This window comes from Gekko japonicus, unplaced genomic scaffold (assembly GCF_001447785.1).
Source record: "Gekko japonicus isolate JY-2015 unplaced genomic scaffold, Gekko_japonicus_V1.1 scaffold67, whole genome shotgun sequence".
In the NCBI taxonomy this organism is placed as follows: domain Eukaryota; kingdom Metazoa; phylum Chordata; class Lepidosauria; order Squamata; family Gekkonidae; genus Gekko; species Gekko japonicus.
Genome location: NW_015161948.1, coordinates 2,192,093 through 2,207,268, shown reverse-complemented (window position 1 = coordinate 2,207,268; position 15,176 = coordinate 2,192,093). Strand labels below are relative to the sequence as shown.

Below are 15,176 nucleotides of genomic sequence, written 5' to 3'. Positions count from 1 at the left end.
CCAGTACCTCTCTGTAGGGGTCAGTCACCAGAGGTCAACATGATTTACAGGTGCAGACACGCACACACACACAAATACAAAAAAAAAAAAAAAGACTGATTCTGCAGGTTCCATCTTGCATAAAGATTAAAGATGAATTCCTCTGTAAAGCCAGCAGTTGCTCAAGGTGTTTTCCTGCTGCGGCTGCCTGGCCCTCAGGAGCCAGAGAAGATAATCTCCTTATCTGTTTGCTACTCCTTCTCCTTTAGAAATAGCACAAGAAGCCATTCAAGAGCGTAAACAGAGAGAACTTTTTCTCCCTCTCCCAAAATAATAGAACTCAGAGACTGATGGGCAGGAGATATAGGATACTTCTTTATTCACTGATTAAAATGTGGAATTCATTGCCAGAGGATGCAGTGATAGCCACTGACATCGATGGCTTTAAAAGTGGGTTAGAGAACCTCCATTTTGTTGTCGAAGGCTTTCACGGCCAGACTTCATTAATTGTTGTAGATTTTCCAGGCTATATGACTGTGGATTTGTCATTGTAGTACCTGACGTTTTGCCTCCATTTTTTCTGAATCCAAGAGCCAGGAGGCAACATCAGGGGAAGGCCTTGGACTCTCTGTCCTGTTGTTGGCCCTGCAAAGTAACTGGTAGGCCACTGAATGAGAAGAATGCTGGACTAGATGGACTATTAGTCTAATCCAGCAGGGCTCTTCTGTGGTTCTTAAGTCCCATATGGGTTTCTGTACTCTTGCAAAATTGCCCCCTCTCATGAGTGTTTGGCTACCATTTGGGCTGCCCATGGAATAGGCATGTTCTGGAAATAAATACAACGGTATCTAGAAAGAAGCTCTGGGTGGGTGCCTCGGGCTTGAACACTCAGTGTCAATTTGCCGTGGCGACCTCAGCAGGGTATAATGACACTGAGTCCACCATTTTCTCCAGAGGAACTGTTCTCTGCTACCTAAAGAACAGTTGTAATTTTGAGTGATCTCCAGCCCTCACCTGGAGATTGGCAACAATGGTTCCCCAGAAGAGAATAGTTGGTTTGGAGGGTGGAGTCTATGGCTTTGTACCTGTCTGAGGTCCCACGCCTCCTGAAACCTCACCCTCTCCAGGCTCCATCCCTCACATCTCCAGGAATTTCCCACCTGGAGTTGGCAACCCTATCTCCTTCCCAGCCAATCATCAACCTACCTTTATTTCCCCCTCACTCTTCAGCTTTCCACCCCCCACACACCTGCAGCCTCTCCCGTGCTCTGAAGCCCTGACTGCTACATCACATTGGCTGTCATACGGGGGCCACCTCAGCAGCATATAAGGATACAGAGTCCACCATTTTCTCCAGGGGAACTGAACTCTGCCATCTGGAAAGCAGTTGTAATTCTGAGTGATCTCCAGCCCTCACCTGGAGATTGGACACATTTTACCTTAGAACAGCAAACTGTTTAGAATGTTAGAGGCAAAAGCCAATCAAGTCGCATATGCAAACGATCTCTGTGTTCCGAGGCAAAGGCCAATGAGGCTGCATATGCAAATAACGTCTGTGTTCTGACTGGCTATGGGGGGGGGGAGGAACAGCAAACTGTTTAGAATGTTGGAGGCGGGACTCAAGCAATGCAGCCAGTGGATAGGGACAGATTCTGAGTGACACACTAGGGCGCCAACCAATTCCGGAGCGTGTGGAACGTTCTAGAGAAGTGCCACCACCATTCGGCTTTTATATATAAGGGAGATTAACAAACTCACAGTCCATCTAGACCACTTACATATTATCCACTCTGCTACTGATTTTTGTTAGGAATTTTTTACATTTAAACATGCCACCATGTCAGAGTTGTGCACAGACTGACTCACAATCAGGCCAGCACTGGAAAACACAGGTCCCAAAGGCACAGAAGATCTTGGAATGCACAGGTAACCCTTTGCTGGTTTTTGAAGCCTTGAGAAATGTTAAAATGTTAAAATATTTACAGCAGTATATAAACCATATGTGAAGGCTTACTGGAGGATTTATTTTTATACTTGTCCCTAACAGTTACCTTGTCGAGTTAGTACCTCTCTCATGAAAAAAAAAATTTATCTAATAAATAGCAAAATCATCCACCCTGAATTAATATTTTAAAATATAGGAGGGGGAAAACCCCTTTTCAAGTTCTTCTTGCAATAGTTTGGCCACCGTTGCTGGTTGTCTGATGTCAAGCAGTGATGTAAAACATTAAATGTTCAAATTGTTAAATGGTTACAGCAATATCATGGCTTCGGCAAAGGGAAATCCTGCCTCACCAACCTTTTGGAGTTATTTACGAAAGTGAACAAGCATGTAGACAATGGTGACCTGGTAGACATTATATACCTGGACTTTCAAAGGGCTTGTGACAAGGGACCTCACCAAAGACTCCTGAGTAAACTTAGCAGTCATGGGTTAAAAGGACAGGTTCTCTTATGGATTAAAAACTGGTTAAACGACAGGAAGCAAAGAGTAGGAATCAATGGGCCGTTCTCACAAGGCAGGGCTGTAAGCAGTGGGGTCCCACAAGGATCGGTATTGGGGCCGGTACAATTTAATGTATTCATCAGTGATCTGGAACTTGGGGTGGGTAGTGTAGTGGCCAAGTTTGTAGATGACACAAAATTATTCAGGATGGTGAAAATCAAGGCTATGAAGAGATCCAAGAGAACCTTCATAAACTGGGTGAGTGGACATCAATGTGGCAAATGAAGTTCAGTGTTGGTAAGTGTAAGGTGATGCACATTGGGACAAAAAAATCCCAGCTTCTAGTATGGGCTAACAGCAAGGGTTATTTCCTGCAGGAGCGCACAGGAGCAGTGTTAGATCGCGCTAACCCAGTGGGGCGGGCGGGCGGGCACATGCAACAAGCCCCATCCCCTGCTCCCAGCAGCCCTCAGTCAGAGCAAGAAGCAGCCAGGTAAGTTGCAGAGCTCCCCCTGGCCCCCCAGTCCAAAACAGTCCAGTGGCACCTTTAAGACCAAGTTCAGGTACAAGCTCTGCACGTCTGTCCCCCCCCCCCAATAGCTAGCAATCCAAAACAGTCCAGTGGAGCCTGAGCGATGGGTGTTTCCTTCTGACGCACTTCCGGTGATGTCAGGGGGTGTGGCATATGCAAATAAGTTATGCTAATGAGCTCCTACACCTCTTTTTGTATGAAATGACCCCTGGCTAACAGTATGAACTTGCTGAGACTGAGAGGGGGAAAGACCTTGGAGTTGTAGTGGATAACTCAGTGGAAGTGTCAGCCCAGCTCAGTGGAAGTGTCAGCCCAGTGTGCTGCAGCAGTGAAAAAGGCAAACTTTATGTTACTAATAATTAGGAAAAGGAATGAGAAGAAAATGGCTGATATCGTAATGCCCTATATAGCTCTATAGTATGACCTCATTTGGAATACCGTGTACAGTCCTGGTCAGCATATCTCCAAAAGGACATAGCAGAGCTGGAGAAAATACAGAGGAAGGCAACCAGGATGATTAGGGGGTTGGAGTACCTTCAGGATGAGGAAAGGCTGAAGGGTCTGGGACTTTTCAGTTTAGAAAAGAGATGACTAAGGGGGGGGATATGATGATAGAGGTTTATTAAATTATGCATGGGGTGGAGAGAGTTGACAAAGATACATTTTTCTCCCTCTCCCAAAATACTAGAACTTCAAGGCACCCAATGAAACGGATGGGCAGTAGGTCCAGGACAGGCAAAAGGAAATACAACTTTACACAGAGAGTGATTAAAATGTGGGATTTGCTGCCAGATGTATTTTTTATTTGTTTGTTTGTTTGTTTGACTTGTATCCCGCCCTCCCTGCCAAGGCAGTTTCAGGGTGGCTTACATAAAACATTTTAGAACACTAAAACACAAAGTTAGATATAACCACAACAATACAATTATAAAACAGCGGCGTAAAGTGCTAGTGCTATTCATGGCTGATGACGGGCAGTAGTAGCAGCGTCTGGCATTGACATGTTAATAATGATGGTAGTTTGAATCTAACATTGACATGTTAATGATGATATTAGTTTGGGGCCAGGGTCTCAATTTATTAGAACTATAAGAGGTCCCGCAGGGCCCTGATGTCATTCCGGAGTTCATTCCACCAGTGCGGAGCTGCCGCTGAAAAGGCCCTGGCCCTTGTCATAGCCAGCCTGGCTTCTCTAGGATTTTGGGAACTTGATTGTAGTGCTCTCTGGGGAACATGTGGGGAAAGGCGGTCCCTTAGGTATGCAGGCCCCTGACCATATAGGGAAATACACACACCACATAGTGATCACAACAGAGAAAACAGCTTTAAAAGGGGATTAGATAAATTCATGGAGGATAAGACTATCAGCAGCTTTTAGCCATGGTGATTGAGGGGAATTTTCACATTCAGAGGCACTGAGCCAGGAGGCAACATCAGGGGAAGGCCTCGGCCTCTATTCCCTATTGTTGGCCATCCAGAGGAATTGGCTGGCCACTGTGTGAGACAGGATGCCAGACTAGATGGACCATTGGTCTGATCCAGCAGGGCTTTTCTTTTGTTCTTAGTGTTCAGGTATTCAGTATTCCATGTCCAGGTTCCTAAAGAGAACCATAGCTTGGTCAACATCTTCCAGGCTATCAATAGCGGAGGATTAGCTATGGGGGGGGCAGTATCGGACCCTCCTAGGTGCACACCCTCTTGACAAATGATAGCAGCAACAAGTGCCAGGGCAGTGAGGTTAGAGAAGGTTGTGGGCATCTGATGCATCATACACATACTTCAGGTAGGGGGTGAGGAATTCCCTAACCCTGGTGGAAAAGGATGACATTACTGCCCTGTACAAGATGCCCAGGTAGGCTACAGGGTACTGTCACAAGAATGTCAAGGGTGATCAGCTGCTTTTTGAGAAGGAAGCAGATTCAGATATCCATAGCAGTTCTATGGGCAAGCTGTAGGCACAAAGTGGGAATTCCACCTAGGTCACGCTAGAGAGGCTGATGGAACAGCAGAGGGCCCTTCTTGAGGTGGCCAGGGTGGGTGATAACTAAAGTTAAGGCACCAGTTCATTTCCAGTGAGGGACAGGGATTCCACATCCTGAAGCCTTTCAGGAATGCCATTCAAGGACTGGTGCCAGAGTTGGAGAAGCAGCTGGCATTCCTCATGGCCAGCCTGGGGTTCTCCCAGTGGCCTTCTGAGCTGAAGCGAGTCCCACCCACACTGCTCCGACTGCCTTTACAGCCTCCACAGCATACTCTGTCCCCCCTGCTCAGTTGTACTGCTGCTACCTGTTTTTCTTGGGGTTACAGCTCTGCCCACCCAGCTGCTCCCTACAGGGTTGTCAACCTTCATGTGGGGCAGGAAGTCCTCCCAGAATCCAACTGATCTCCAAACTACAAAGATCAGTTCCCATGGAGAAAATTACTGCTTTGGAAAGCAGACTGTGGGTGCGTTCAGACAGGCTGTTTAGTCTGCTTTTGGCACGCTTCACTAACGGATTTTATATCCACATTCACACACCCAACATCTGCGCACCATCCCCAGCCATTGCTTTCCGGCTCAAACCCCCTTTAAAACGGAGTATTTTCTTACCAGGTCCCCAAGTGGTGTTTTTCTGATTCTCCGGTTTTAGCCGCATTTTTCTGACGTCTGATCGCTCCTGCGGTGTCAAGCCACTTCTGCTCGGAAGTCCAAGGCTTCCGCTCTTCACCCGCCATTGTATTTTAGCATTGACGGTATGTGCACAGGCGGCGCTCCGCTCCCGCGTTATTAAAACCAATGTTTAAACAGTGCCTAGTTTTGTGGGTTAGACAAGTTCAAGATCTCACAGAGGCCAGTTTCGGGGTAAACGTGTTCCTTTAAAGTTTAAAGGGAAGTGTTACAGCAGTTGGGTTGAAGTGGAAATTGCTGTTCTGCGCACGCGCGAAAATTTTAATTCTACAGATGGCCACCTGTGCGCATGCCCAAACTTGGAGAGAGAGAAAAACACCAACACACGCTCCCGCGTGCAGACGGCGGGGAGTGATGTGGCTGCGCAGCAATCCAGAACAAGGAGGTGAGTGTGATCGCGATTCTCCAGGTTAAAAAAAAACACACATCCGGACCAGAGCAATTTAAACCGCTCCCAGCACGCCATCTGACCGCACCCCGTGGGTGATTCCGCACTAGACCTAAAATCCTGGTTCACCCCTGTCCCTGAACTTACATCCTACACTACACTCAAGTTCACCCCTGTAATTATCTCGGGGTATTTTTTGTTTCCACATTACATTGAGGTCACCCTGGTTTCGCCCCACACTTGTCCCAGGATAAACGGATGCTGTTATAACCAGGGATAAATACAAGGTATTGTGTCGTGAATGGAACTCTGATGAAACCAGGGATGAGATCCAAGTGTGGAAAGGACCTGTATGGCATTACATCCCAGCTGAGCTCCCTCCCCCTTTTCCAGTTTCTGCCCTACCCAGTCTCTGCCCCCAAATCTCAAGGAGTTTCCTAAAACAGAGCTGGCCACCCTAGCTGTCTGCCTTTCTTGGGACAGCCAAATGCTTTCCTGATCTGAGTCTCTGCTTGACATTTTCTCTGTCCTGCAGAAGTAGGAATGCCAGCTCCGGATCGGGAAATACCTGGAGGTTTTGGGGGTGGGGCCTGAAAAGAGCAGGGTCTGGGGAGGGGATGCACTTCAATGGGGTATAATGCCATAGAGTCTACCTTCCAAAGCAGCCATTTTCTTCAGGTGAACTGATCTCTGTCGCCTGGAGATCAGTTGTAATAGCCAGAGATCCCCCTGCCGCTGCCTGGAGGTTGGCAACCTACGGAGAATTAAGCTCCCCTGGGAGCTTCCTGTTCTAAGAAACAGCTGTTTTGTACAGAAAAATATTGGCTACCTTAAATGGGCACATAGGATCATGGGAGCTAAGTTCTTATGTCTGTCAAAACAATTGATTCCCAACTATTACCACACCATTAGCTCTCTCACTGATGAAATAGCAACGGATCATCTTGGATTATTAAGCAACAAGTTACCTAATGAAGAAATAGTCAGCCAGGACCCGACTTATTAAACACTTGGGCCTGGTGGCTCCTGATCTACTTTCTCTTACTCTCTTCTCATTCATTTCTTCCCTGAAGCCTTTTGCCATGTGGTTCTACTTGGCTGTGTTGCTGGTCCTTTATTTCTTTCGCCGATGGTACCGTGAGAGACAGACTGTGGAGAACCTGACACAGAAATATGTCTTCATCACCGGCTGTGACACTGGCTTTGGGAACCTGCTTGCCAGGCAGCTGGATCTGAAGGGCATGAGGGTTTTAGCAGCATGTCTCACCCAGAAGGGGGCTAAGGAGCTGGAGAAGGCCACATCCGACCGCTTGAAGACCACCATCCTGGATGTGACCAGCACAGAGAGTGTTGTCGCCGCTGCCGAGTGGGTGAAACGATGTGTGGGGGACAAAGGTGACTGGTTGTCTCTACTTCATCATGCCATACCTAGTCTGTGAGCAGGCAGGACCAGTGACATGCATAACTTACTTCAAATATTCCTACAATTTGGTAGGACTACAAATTGAATTGTGTGGTGTGTTGTTGTTTTTTAAAAAATAGCACTATGATTCGCCCTAAAGAGCAGCTTAATGTAAGAAAGGAAGTAGGGAAGAGATTTGCACGGCATGGAGTTTAATGTTCTCACCTGTTAATGTCTGCCGATGAAGACGCAGTCTTACACACAGCCACAGAGATTAAGTGGGAAGCTTGCAACCTTAGGAACAGTGTGGAAGTAGCTGCTAGGACAGCAGTTTTTGCACTACTGCCAGTAGTAGGGCCTCATGCTCCTTAGTAATCTTAGTAGAAGCTGATAATGGGGGGGTGATGACTTGTGTGTGGTACCATCGAGTTTCCTGTCCCATTACCAGAGCGTCACCCAGCTACATGCCTACGTCACGTCTGGGCGACGGAATAGTGCAGCACCTGTGTTTCAAGCAAGAATCTTCAGGCAGGGAAGCATGTGTCCCCCGCTGGATCGTAGGTAGGTACTTGGGAACCCTATTTCAGGGGGTCCCCAGGTCTCTCCTGGAGGCTGACATCCCTATGTAGAATTACCACTGTCATATATTTGTCAAGCGCTTTGCAAGCTGCAGTGGCTCAAGTGGTTAAGACGCTGAACTGCAGGCTGTGGAAGGTCAGTAGTTCAGCAGTTCAAGACCCGGGTGCCGCAAGACGGGGTGAGCTCCTGTCTCTAGTTCCAGCTCCTGCCAACCTAGCAGTTCGAAAGCAAGAAATTGCAAGTAGATAAATAGGTACCACTTCGGTGGGAAGGTAACAGTGTTCCGTGCGCCTTGGTGTTTAGTCATGCCGGCCACATGACCACGGAAACGTCTTCGGACAGCGCTGGCTCTTCGGCTTTGAAACGGAGATGAGCACCGCAACCCTAGAGTCGGATTCGACTGGCTTTCGAGCAAGGGAATCTTTACCTTTACCTTTTTTTGCAGGCAAAAACACCGTCATCCCCTCTGATTTAACTACAACACTGGGTTTAAATTCTGTATCAGAGTACATCTTGGACTTGGCTAGTCCCAGTTGCTTGGATATGTTTCAGCTTTCACCTGAGGAGGACAGCAAGTTACTTGGTGGGGTCTGTGTCCCTATGTGTTGTCTTGATCCCTGTCCTCTTAACTAGTTGCAGCCAACTGTGAAGTTCTGGCTGATATGGGCAATTGAATGCTGAAAGCTCTTTGATAGTGAGTTGCGTAGCATCTGCCCTAATGCAGGCAGTTATTAGTAATCTAGTGAAAAAAGCAGCCCCTGTGATTCACTACCTGAGTTGCTACAGGCTGATTTACAGTTTACCATTTGGGTGCAGGATGCTGGAGTGGATCACGGCCACTTAACTCCTGTTACACTTGGATGAAGATCATTACTGCAAATGTGTTGTGATTTTGCCCTGCCATGTATTCAGTGTAGTAATGGTTTCGATTTTTAGCTAGAGTCAAGGTGTCCTCACAATTACCACATGTTCTCGAAGGTGATAGAAGTGTCTGTTGCTTAGTTTACATAGTACAAAACCACTGATTCGTCGTTCATATATTTGATACCTCATCTAGTTATATGATAGCCCCAACTAGCAACAGAGGTTGGCTGCAGTCCTGGATAGTTGTCAGTAATCCACAGCCTGAGGCACTGGGCAGGGGAGTTATTTACCCAAGCTGCAGAGTTTTGTGGCTACTAGAATGTGTCATCAACCCTTCTTTTTCTCCATAGGGTTCAAATGTCATGTTACCAAGTGCAGTTTATATATAGCTATAAAGATTTAAATAGATTTTTTGTGAGTTTAAAAAAAAATGTTGGTTTTTAATGCTCCCCCCCCCCCGCGCTTTTCCTATGAAACCATACACCAAACTATCTGTGTGTTGTCTTATAGGGTGGAAGTTTCATGTGTGGTAGCAGAGTGTTTTTTATAAAATAATGAAGGGAAGAAACCCCCCAAAGGTTTACTGGCACATGAAAATCGAAACTATATGTGTGTACAACAATACATGAAAGTTAATGTAAACTAATGACTTCTCTCTATGGCAACAGAATGTGTCAGTAATGAAGGGTGGGGCAAAGTTCATTGCAGAATCTTAGAAAATCAGCCACGGTCATCTTTATTTCAGGACTTTAGCACCCATTCAAGAAGCAAGCAAAGTTCACTGCATTTGCTATGTAGTAAGCTGGTTGCCTGTATTCACCAAAGGACAACACTAAGTATATATATATATATTATTTTATTTTTCCTCACACAGGGCTCTGGGGTGTAGTAAATAATGCGGGCATAGGTGTACCATCGGGTCTCAATGAGTGGCTGACTAAGGAAGACTTCATGAAAATCTTAAGTGTCAACTTGCTTGGGGTGATTGACGTGACGCTGCACATGTTGACCCTGGTGAAGAGAGCCAGAGGAAGAGTGGTCAACATGGCCAGCATGATGGGAAGACTGGCATTATTTGGTGGAGGCTACTGTCCATCCAAGTTTGGTGTGGAAGCATTCTCTGACAGTCTGAGGTAAAATATCAACTCAGCAGTTTGCTCTTTTAGCTGATTAACTGACAAGTGCTTCTCCAGGTAAATCTTAAGTAACCTGATCCCCTGAGCTACACTAAATCAAAACAGATCCTGGGGAGGGAGGATGTTGTCAGGGACCATATGAGAAACTTCAAGCAGATGTCTCCACAGCTTGAGAAGCAAGTGACACATCCAGCCTTCATCCAAGGCAACTTTGGTTGTTTCTGGGTCATGAAACTGGGGGAAAGAATACATAACTAAGGTTTCCAAAATACATGCATGGTTTAATATTGGATGGGTGGTTGCCAGTCCAGGATCTTCTCACTAGTGGCCCTTCTCCTATTGCTTACCAGGGAGACTCACTTGACTACCTTACTCTTGTGATTAGGAAGGATAATTAAGGCCTTTCTCCTTCCTCTAAAAAAACCCCATTCCCTTTTATTAAATATTGCTTATTTAATACTAGGAGTAAGGCCTGTTGTGGGAAGAAATACAATGAGCTCTAGAAGGAAGCTCCAGGTGAGTGTCCCGACTGTGAATTTGTGGGGCGGCAGAAGGAAGGGGAAAATAGAGGGAGGCAAGCCATGTTTATTTCCTTCTACCTAGCTATAAGGCAGGGCTGTCTCAAGTCATTTTGCTGCCCCAAGTGGGTAGAATGGGAGGACAGCCTCATGGTAACAAGTATGGTTCCCTCCACCCCTGACTTATGTTGATTTCGAGTTATGCAGTGGCAGCTAAGGTAGAAAAGCACCTCCTCCTATGCCATGTCTTCTGGGTTCCAAGGGTCTGGAAAGCGGTTCCATAGCCAGTTACAGGGTTGCCAACTCTGTAGATTTGAGAGGTAGAGCCTGGGTTTGGTGTGCAGAGGGACCTCAGCAGGGTATAATTCCATTGAGTCCTGTGCCCAAAGCAGCCATTTTCTCCAAGAGAACTGATCTTGGAGATCTTCAGGTGCTGCCTGGAGGCTGGCAATACTAAGGGGAGGGCCAGACCTGGAGATTTGAGGGGTAGAGCCTGGGGAGGGCAGGGTTTGAGGTGCAGAGGGACTTCAGCAGGGTATAATGCCAGAGTCCACTGCCCAAAGCAGCCATTGTAATAGCCTGGAAATTTTCTGTAGGGGAAATGATGTGCTGTGGCTGGGAAACACAGTGATTTCTGGGAGATCTCCAGGCCCCACAGAGAGACTGGCAACTCCAGTGACCGTTTAAGGGGAAATTGGGATATGCATTTTACCTCAGGACACATTCAATGACTCCCAACAGCAGCAACAAAGTGTTTAGAATGTTAGAGGCAAAGGCCAATCAGACCGCATATGCAAATGACCTCTGTGTTCTGACTGGCTAAACAGCAAACTGTTTAGAATATTGGAGGCAAGAGTCAGGCAATGCAGCCAATGGATAGGGACAGCTTCTGAGTGACAGATCAGGGAGTGAACTGATTTGCGAGTGTGTGGAATGTTCAGGAGAGCCCATTACCAAAACAGAATTATTATATAGAGAGATTATTCAACTTTATACAAAATCCCATGACAATCTTGACAAATGTTATATACATGAATATCAGTTCCCACCCCAATCAATTATCCTGTAACAGTCTTGACTTCTCACCCTTTCATTTAACAGTTTCAGGCAGAACTACATGTTATATGTGTAGCTATATGATCCCTTACAGGAGGCAGGTGTTGTTTTCAACAAGCACAGCTGCTGAGGCTGCAATTAAAAGGAGAAGACCCACATCCTTTCCCCTTAAGCAGTTTTCCACCTGAATATTTCCTTCACTGAACTGTCCTTACTTTTGTTGAGGAACTTTATTTATAATTAAAATATTTCTAAGCCACTTGTCTCAAACTCTATGATCTGAGGCCATTTTTACCATACAGTTTGCCCCAAAAGCAGAGTGTCACCCCCAACATCACCAGTGCACTGACATCTCTTCTGGGTGATGTTAGCACGTCACGCAACATCCCTGCCCACCACTGGAATGTCTCCCAAATCCCCCCATGGGTGCGACAAGGGGAACTTGCAATCCTACTGCTGGTTCCCAGGAGGTACATGGCAACCCTGTATTCCACTACAGAAACTATAGCATTGCTGGGGCAATATCCATGCAAGTCAGGAGGCTGCAGTGGGGAAGGGGATAAAATTGTTCACTCCTGTCTCTTGCATGAGCAGGGTTCTGCCTTCAGAACAAAGAGGCTGATTTTTATGTATTTGCTTCATTCATACCCCTACCTTTCTCTCCCATGGGAACCCAAAGTGGTGCACATCATTCTCTCCCCCTTCCCCTCCCCACAACAACCTTCAAAGCACATGGTTATTACTTCCTGTGGGTCCTGTAACTCCCTGGCCTCATAAATGGATGCTGGGGAAGGATATGGGAGACCAAGAAATATTGGGACCCATCAGTGGCTTCTGCTGGCAGACTGCAGGATCCAACCCACAGAGAGTAAAAATCTTGTTAATACCACTGCCATTACAGTTTTCTGTTAGTGCAGCCCATTATTCCTTTCCACAGTACTTCCACCAGTCACTTGCTGTCTTAGTGGCTTGGAAGAAGAAACCTGCTGCCATCTCAAATGGAAAACAAAGGCATCAGAGTCAGCAGATGTCTTAAATTGCCCATAAAACTAGAACCTTCTATCTAAATTTGGCAGGGAGGATTCCCTGGGAGAGTGGTACAATCTCTGAAAACTTTAACCAAATAGAATGGAAAACTAAGAAGCTACGGCCATGAATGCGTCTTCAATTGAAATCAGTGGAAACCAAAACAATTGCCATAATATAAACAAACTGATTTTCAGTTAGAGGTATTCTTGATCTTTTGATTCCAATTCAGGCGAGAGATGCTTTCTTTCGGGGTCCATGTCAGCATTGTTGAGCCCGGCGCTTTCCGTACACCCATTATAATGACCGTAGGAGACAACTTCAAGGATTTGTGGACGCGGTTACCTTCCGACATCAAAGTACAATATGGGCAGCAGTATTTTGAGAACTGTGAGTTATAATGGGGAAATCACTTCTTGTGTTGTTTTGGGGACTGTGGATGTCAAAAATTATGGGAGTCAGAAAGTAGGGTCCACTACAATGGGTACGATATAAGACTAGGATCTGGGGGAGCTGGGTTCAAGTCCCCACTCTGCCATGAAACGTGCTGCCAATCACAAGAGGGATTACAGTATAACTAGTGTGTGACAAGAAAGCAAGAAACTGACAAAGCAATACTAAATACTATAAAGATTTGTAAAACTATGTATTCTGTATTATTTTCTCAAAGACTTATCATAAGTGTATTTTTCAATATGCCATTGCAGGATCACACTTGTCATAGTATATCTCAATATACTATCCAAGAATCATCAGTGTAAAATTACAGAAATATGAAATTCTATACAAAACTATTTAGCATTTGAAGGGCATACTTCCATACATTTCAGACACATCAACATTCCACTGTGTAACAATTTCAAACACCGTTGTTTTATTTCCCCAGTTCAAAAATGCTGTATAGGTCCAGGAATTGATCCAAATAAACCACAGAATCACTTTCAACTATTGTGATGACCAAATCATTATTGAAAAGGGAATACACCTGCTCTTAGGGTTAACGGTTGACTCTGTAAATGTCTCATATATGCCACCACGAGTTGCTTGGAAGAAAACCAAGATAAAAATGTGCTAGACGAAACACCAAAAATTCTCATGCACACAGAAGTTTCAGCGTTGATGCATCAAGAATAGTCTCAGATGCATCCCCTTTGGGTCAGGAATTTTAAATAGAAGTCCAGGAGCTAGTCTGTCCCTTGTGCAATGGAGAAGCATTCCTTTATAACTGTAGAACTTTTTCCTTCCCAGCTCTCAGATAAGACAAGGTTTTGTTGCAGCTCCTGGGAGGGTCATGTAAGGAACTCTCCTGCCTAACTGGCATTTAGTGCAGAAGGAGGAATCCCCAAGGGAATTCAAGCCCTTGGAGTGTACCACACCTAGGGTTGCTAGCTATGGGTTGGGAAGTACCTGGAGATTTCTGGGGTGGAGCCTGAGGAGGGTGGGGTTTGGGTAGGAGAGGGACTTCAATGTGGTATAATGCCATAAAGTCCACCTTCCAAAGTGGCCATTTTCTCTGGCTGAACTGATCTCTGTTGCCTGGAAATCAGTGGTAATAGCAGGATATCTTCAACTACCACCTGGAGCAAAGTTCCCTCTAAGTTGTGTTAAGGAGCACTGGCACACAAGATTTGAGCCAGCAGTGCAGGGAGAATTCTGTCTCCTCACAACTGAGAGAAGGCATTTCGCCCCTCCATTGGAAACAATGGAGGATTGGGCACCTCCTTCTGGGGCCCATGGAATTGGACCCCCTGGTCCAATCTTTTTGAAACTTGGTGGTTTGGTGCCTCTCCCTCAAAAAACAGGTGGGGGCCAGAGCCCCAGATACCCCCAGACTGATTCTCCATTATAACCTACTAGGAGTAGGGCCCATTGTGGGAAGAAATGCAACGAGCTCTAGAAGGAAGCTCCAGGTGAGTGTCCTGACTGTGGCTGGTGGGATGGCAGAGGGAAGGGGAAAATAGAGGGAGGCAAGCCATGTTTATTTCCTTCTGCTTAGCTATAAGGCAGGGCTGTCTCGTCATTTTGCTGTCCCAAGTGAGTAGTATAGGAGGACAGCCTCGTGGTAACCGGTATGGTTCCCTCCACCCCTGACTTATGTTGATTTGGGGTTATGCAGTGGCAGCTAAGGTAGAAAAGCACCTCCTCCTATGCCATGTCTTCTGGGTTCCAAGGGTCTGGAAAGCGGTTCCATAGCCAGTTACAGGGTTGCCAACTCTGTAGATTTGAGGGGTAGAGCCTGGGGAGGGCAGGGTTTGGGGTGCAGAGGGACCTCAGCAGGGTATAATTCCATAGAGTCCGTTGCCCAAAGCAGCCATTTTCTCCAGGAGAACTGATCTTGGAGATCTCCAGGTGCTGCCTGGAGGCTGGCAATACTAAGGGGAGGGCCAGACCTGTAGATTTGAGGGGCAGAGCCTGCGGAGGGCAGGATTTGGGGTGCAGAGGGACCTCAGCTGGGTATAATTCCATAGAGTCCATTGCCCAAAGCAGCCCTTTTCTCCAGGAGAACTGATCTTGGAGATCTCCAGGTGCTGCCTGGAGGCTGGCAATACTAAGGGGAGGGCCAGACCTGTAGATTTGAGGGG

At 46.4% G+C, this 15,176-nt stretch overlaps 1 protein-coding gene across 1 annotated transcript in view; it reads left to right on the top strand.

Moving 5' to 3' along the window:
• The first annotated feature begins 7,065 nt into the window (after nt 1–7,065).
• LOC107125931 (17-beta-hydroxysteroid dehydrogenase type 6-like) overlaps nt 7,066–15,176 on the top strand; it is a 10,151-nt gene continuing 2,040 nt past the window's right edge. Inside the window, exons 1-3 of the mRNA XM_015429401.1 lie at nt 7,066–7,408; nt 9,733–9,991; nt 12,827–12,984. Coding sequence (XP_015284887.1) covers nt 7,096–7,408; nt 9,733–9,991; nt 12,827–12,984 — 730 coding nt within the window. The 5' untranslated portion in view covers nt 7,066–7,095. The remainder of the gene's footprint in view (nt 7,409–9,732; nt 9,992–12,826; nt 12,985–15,176) is intronic.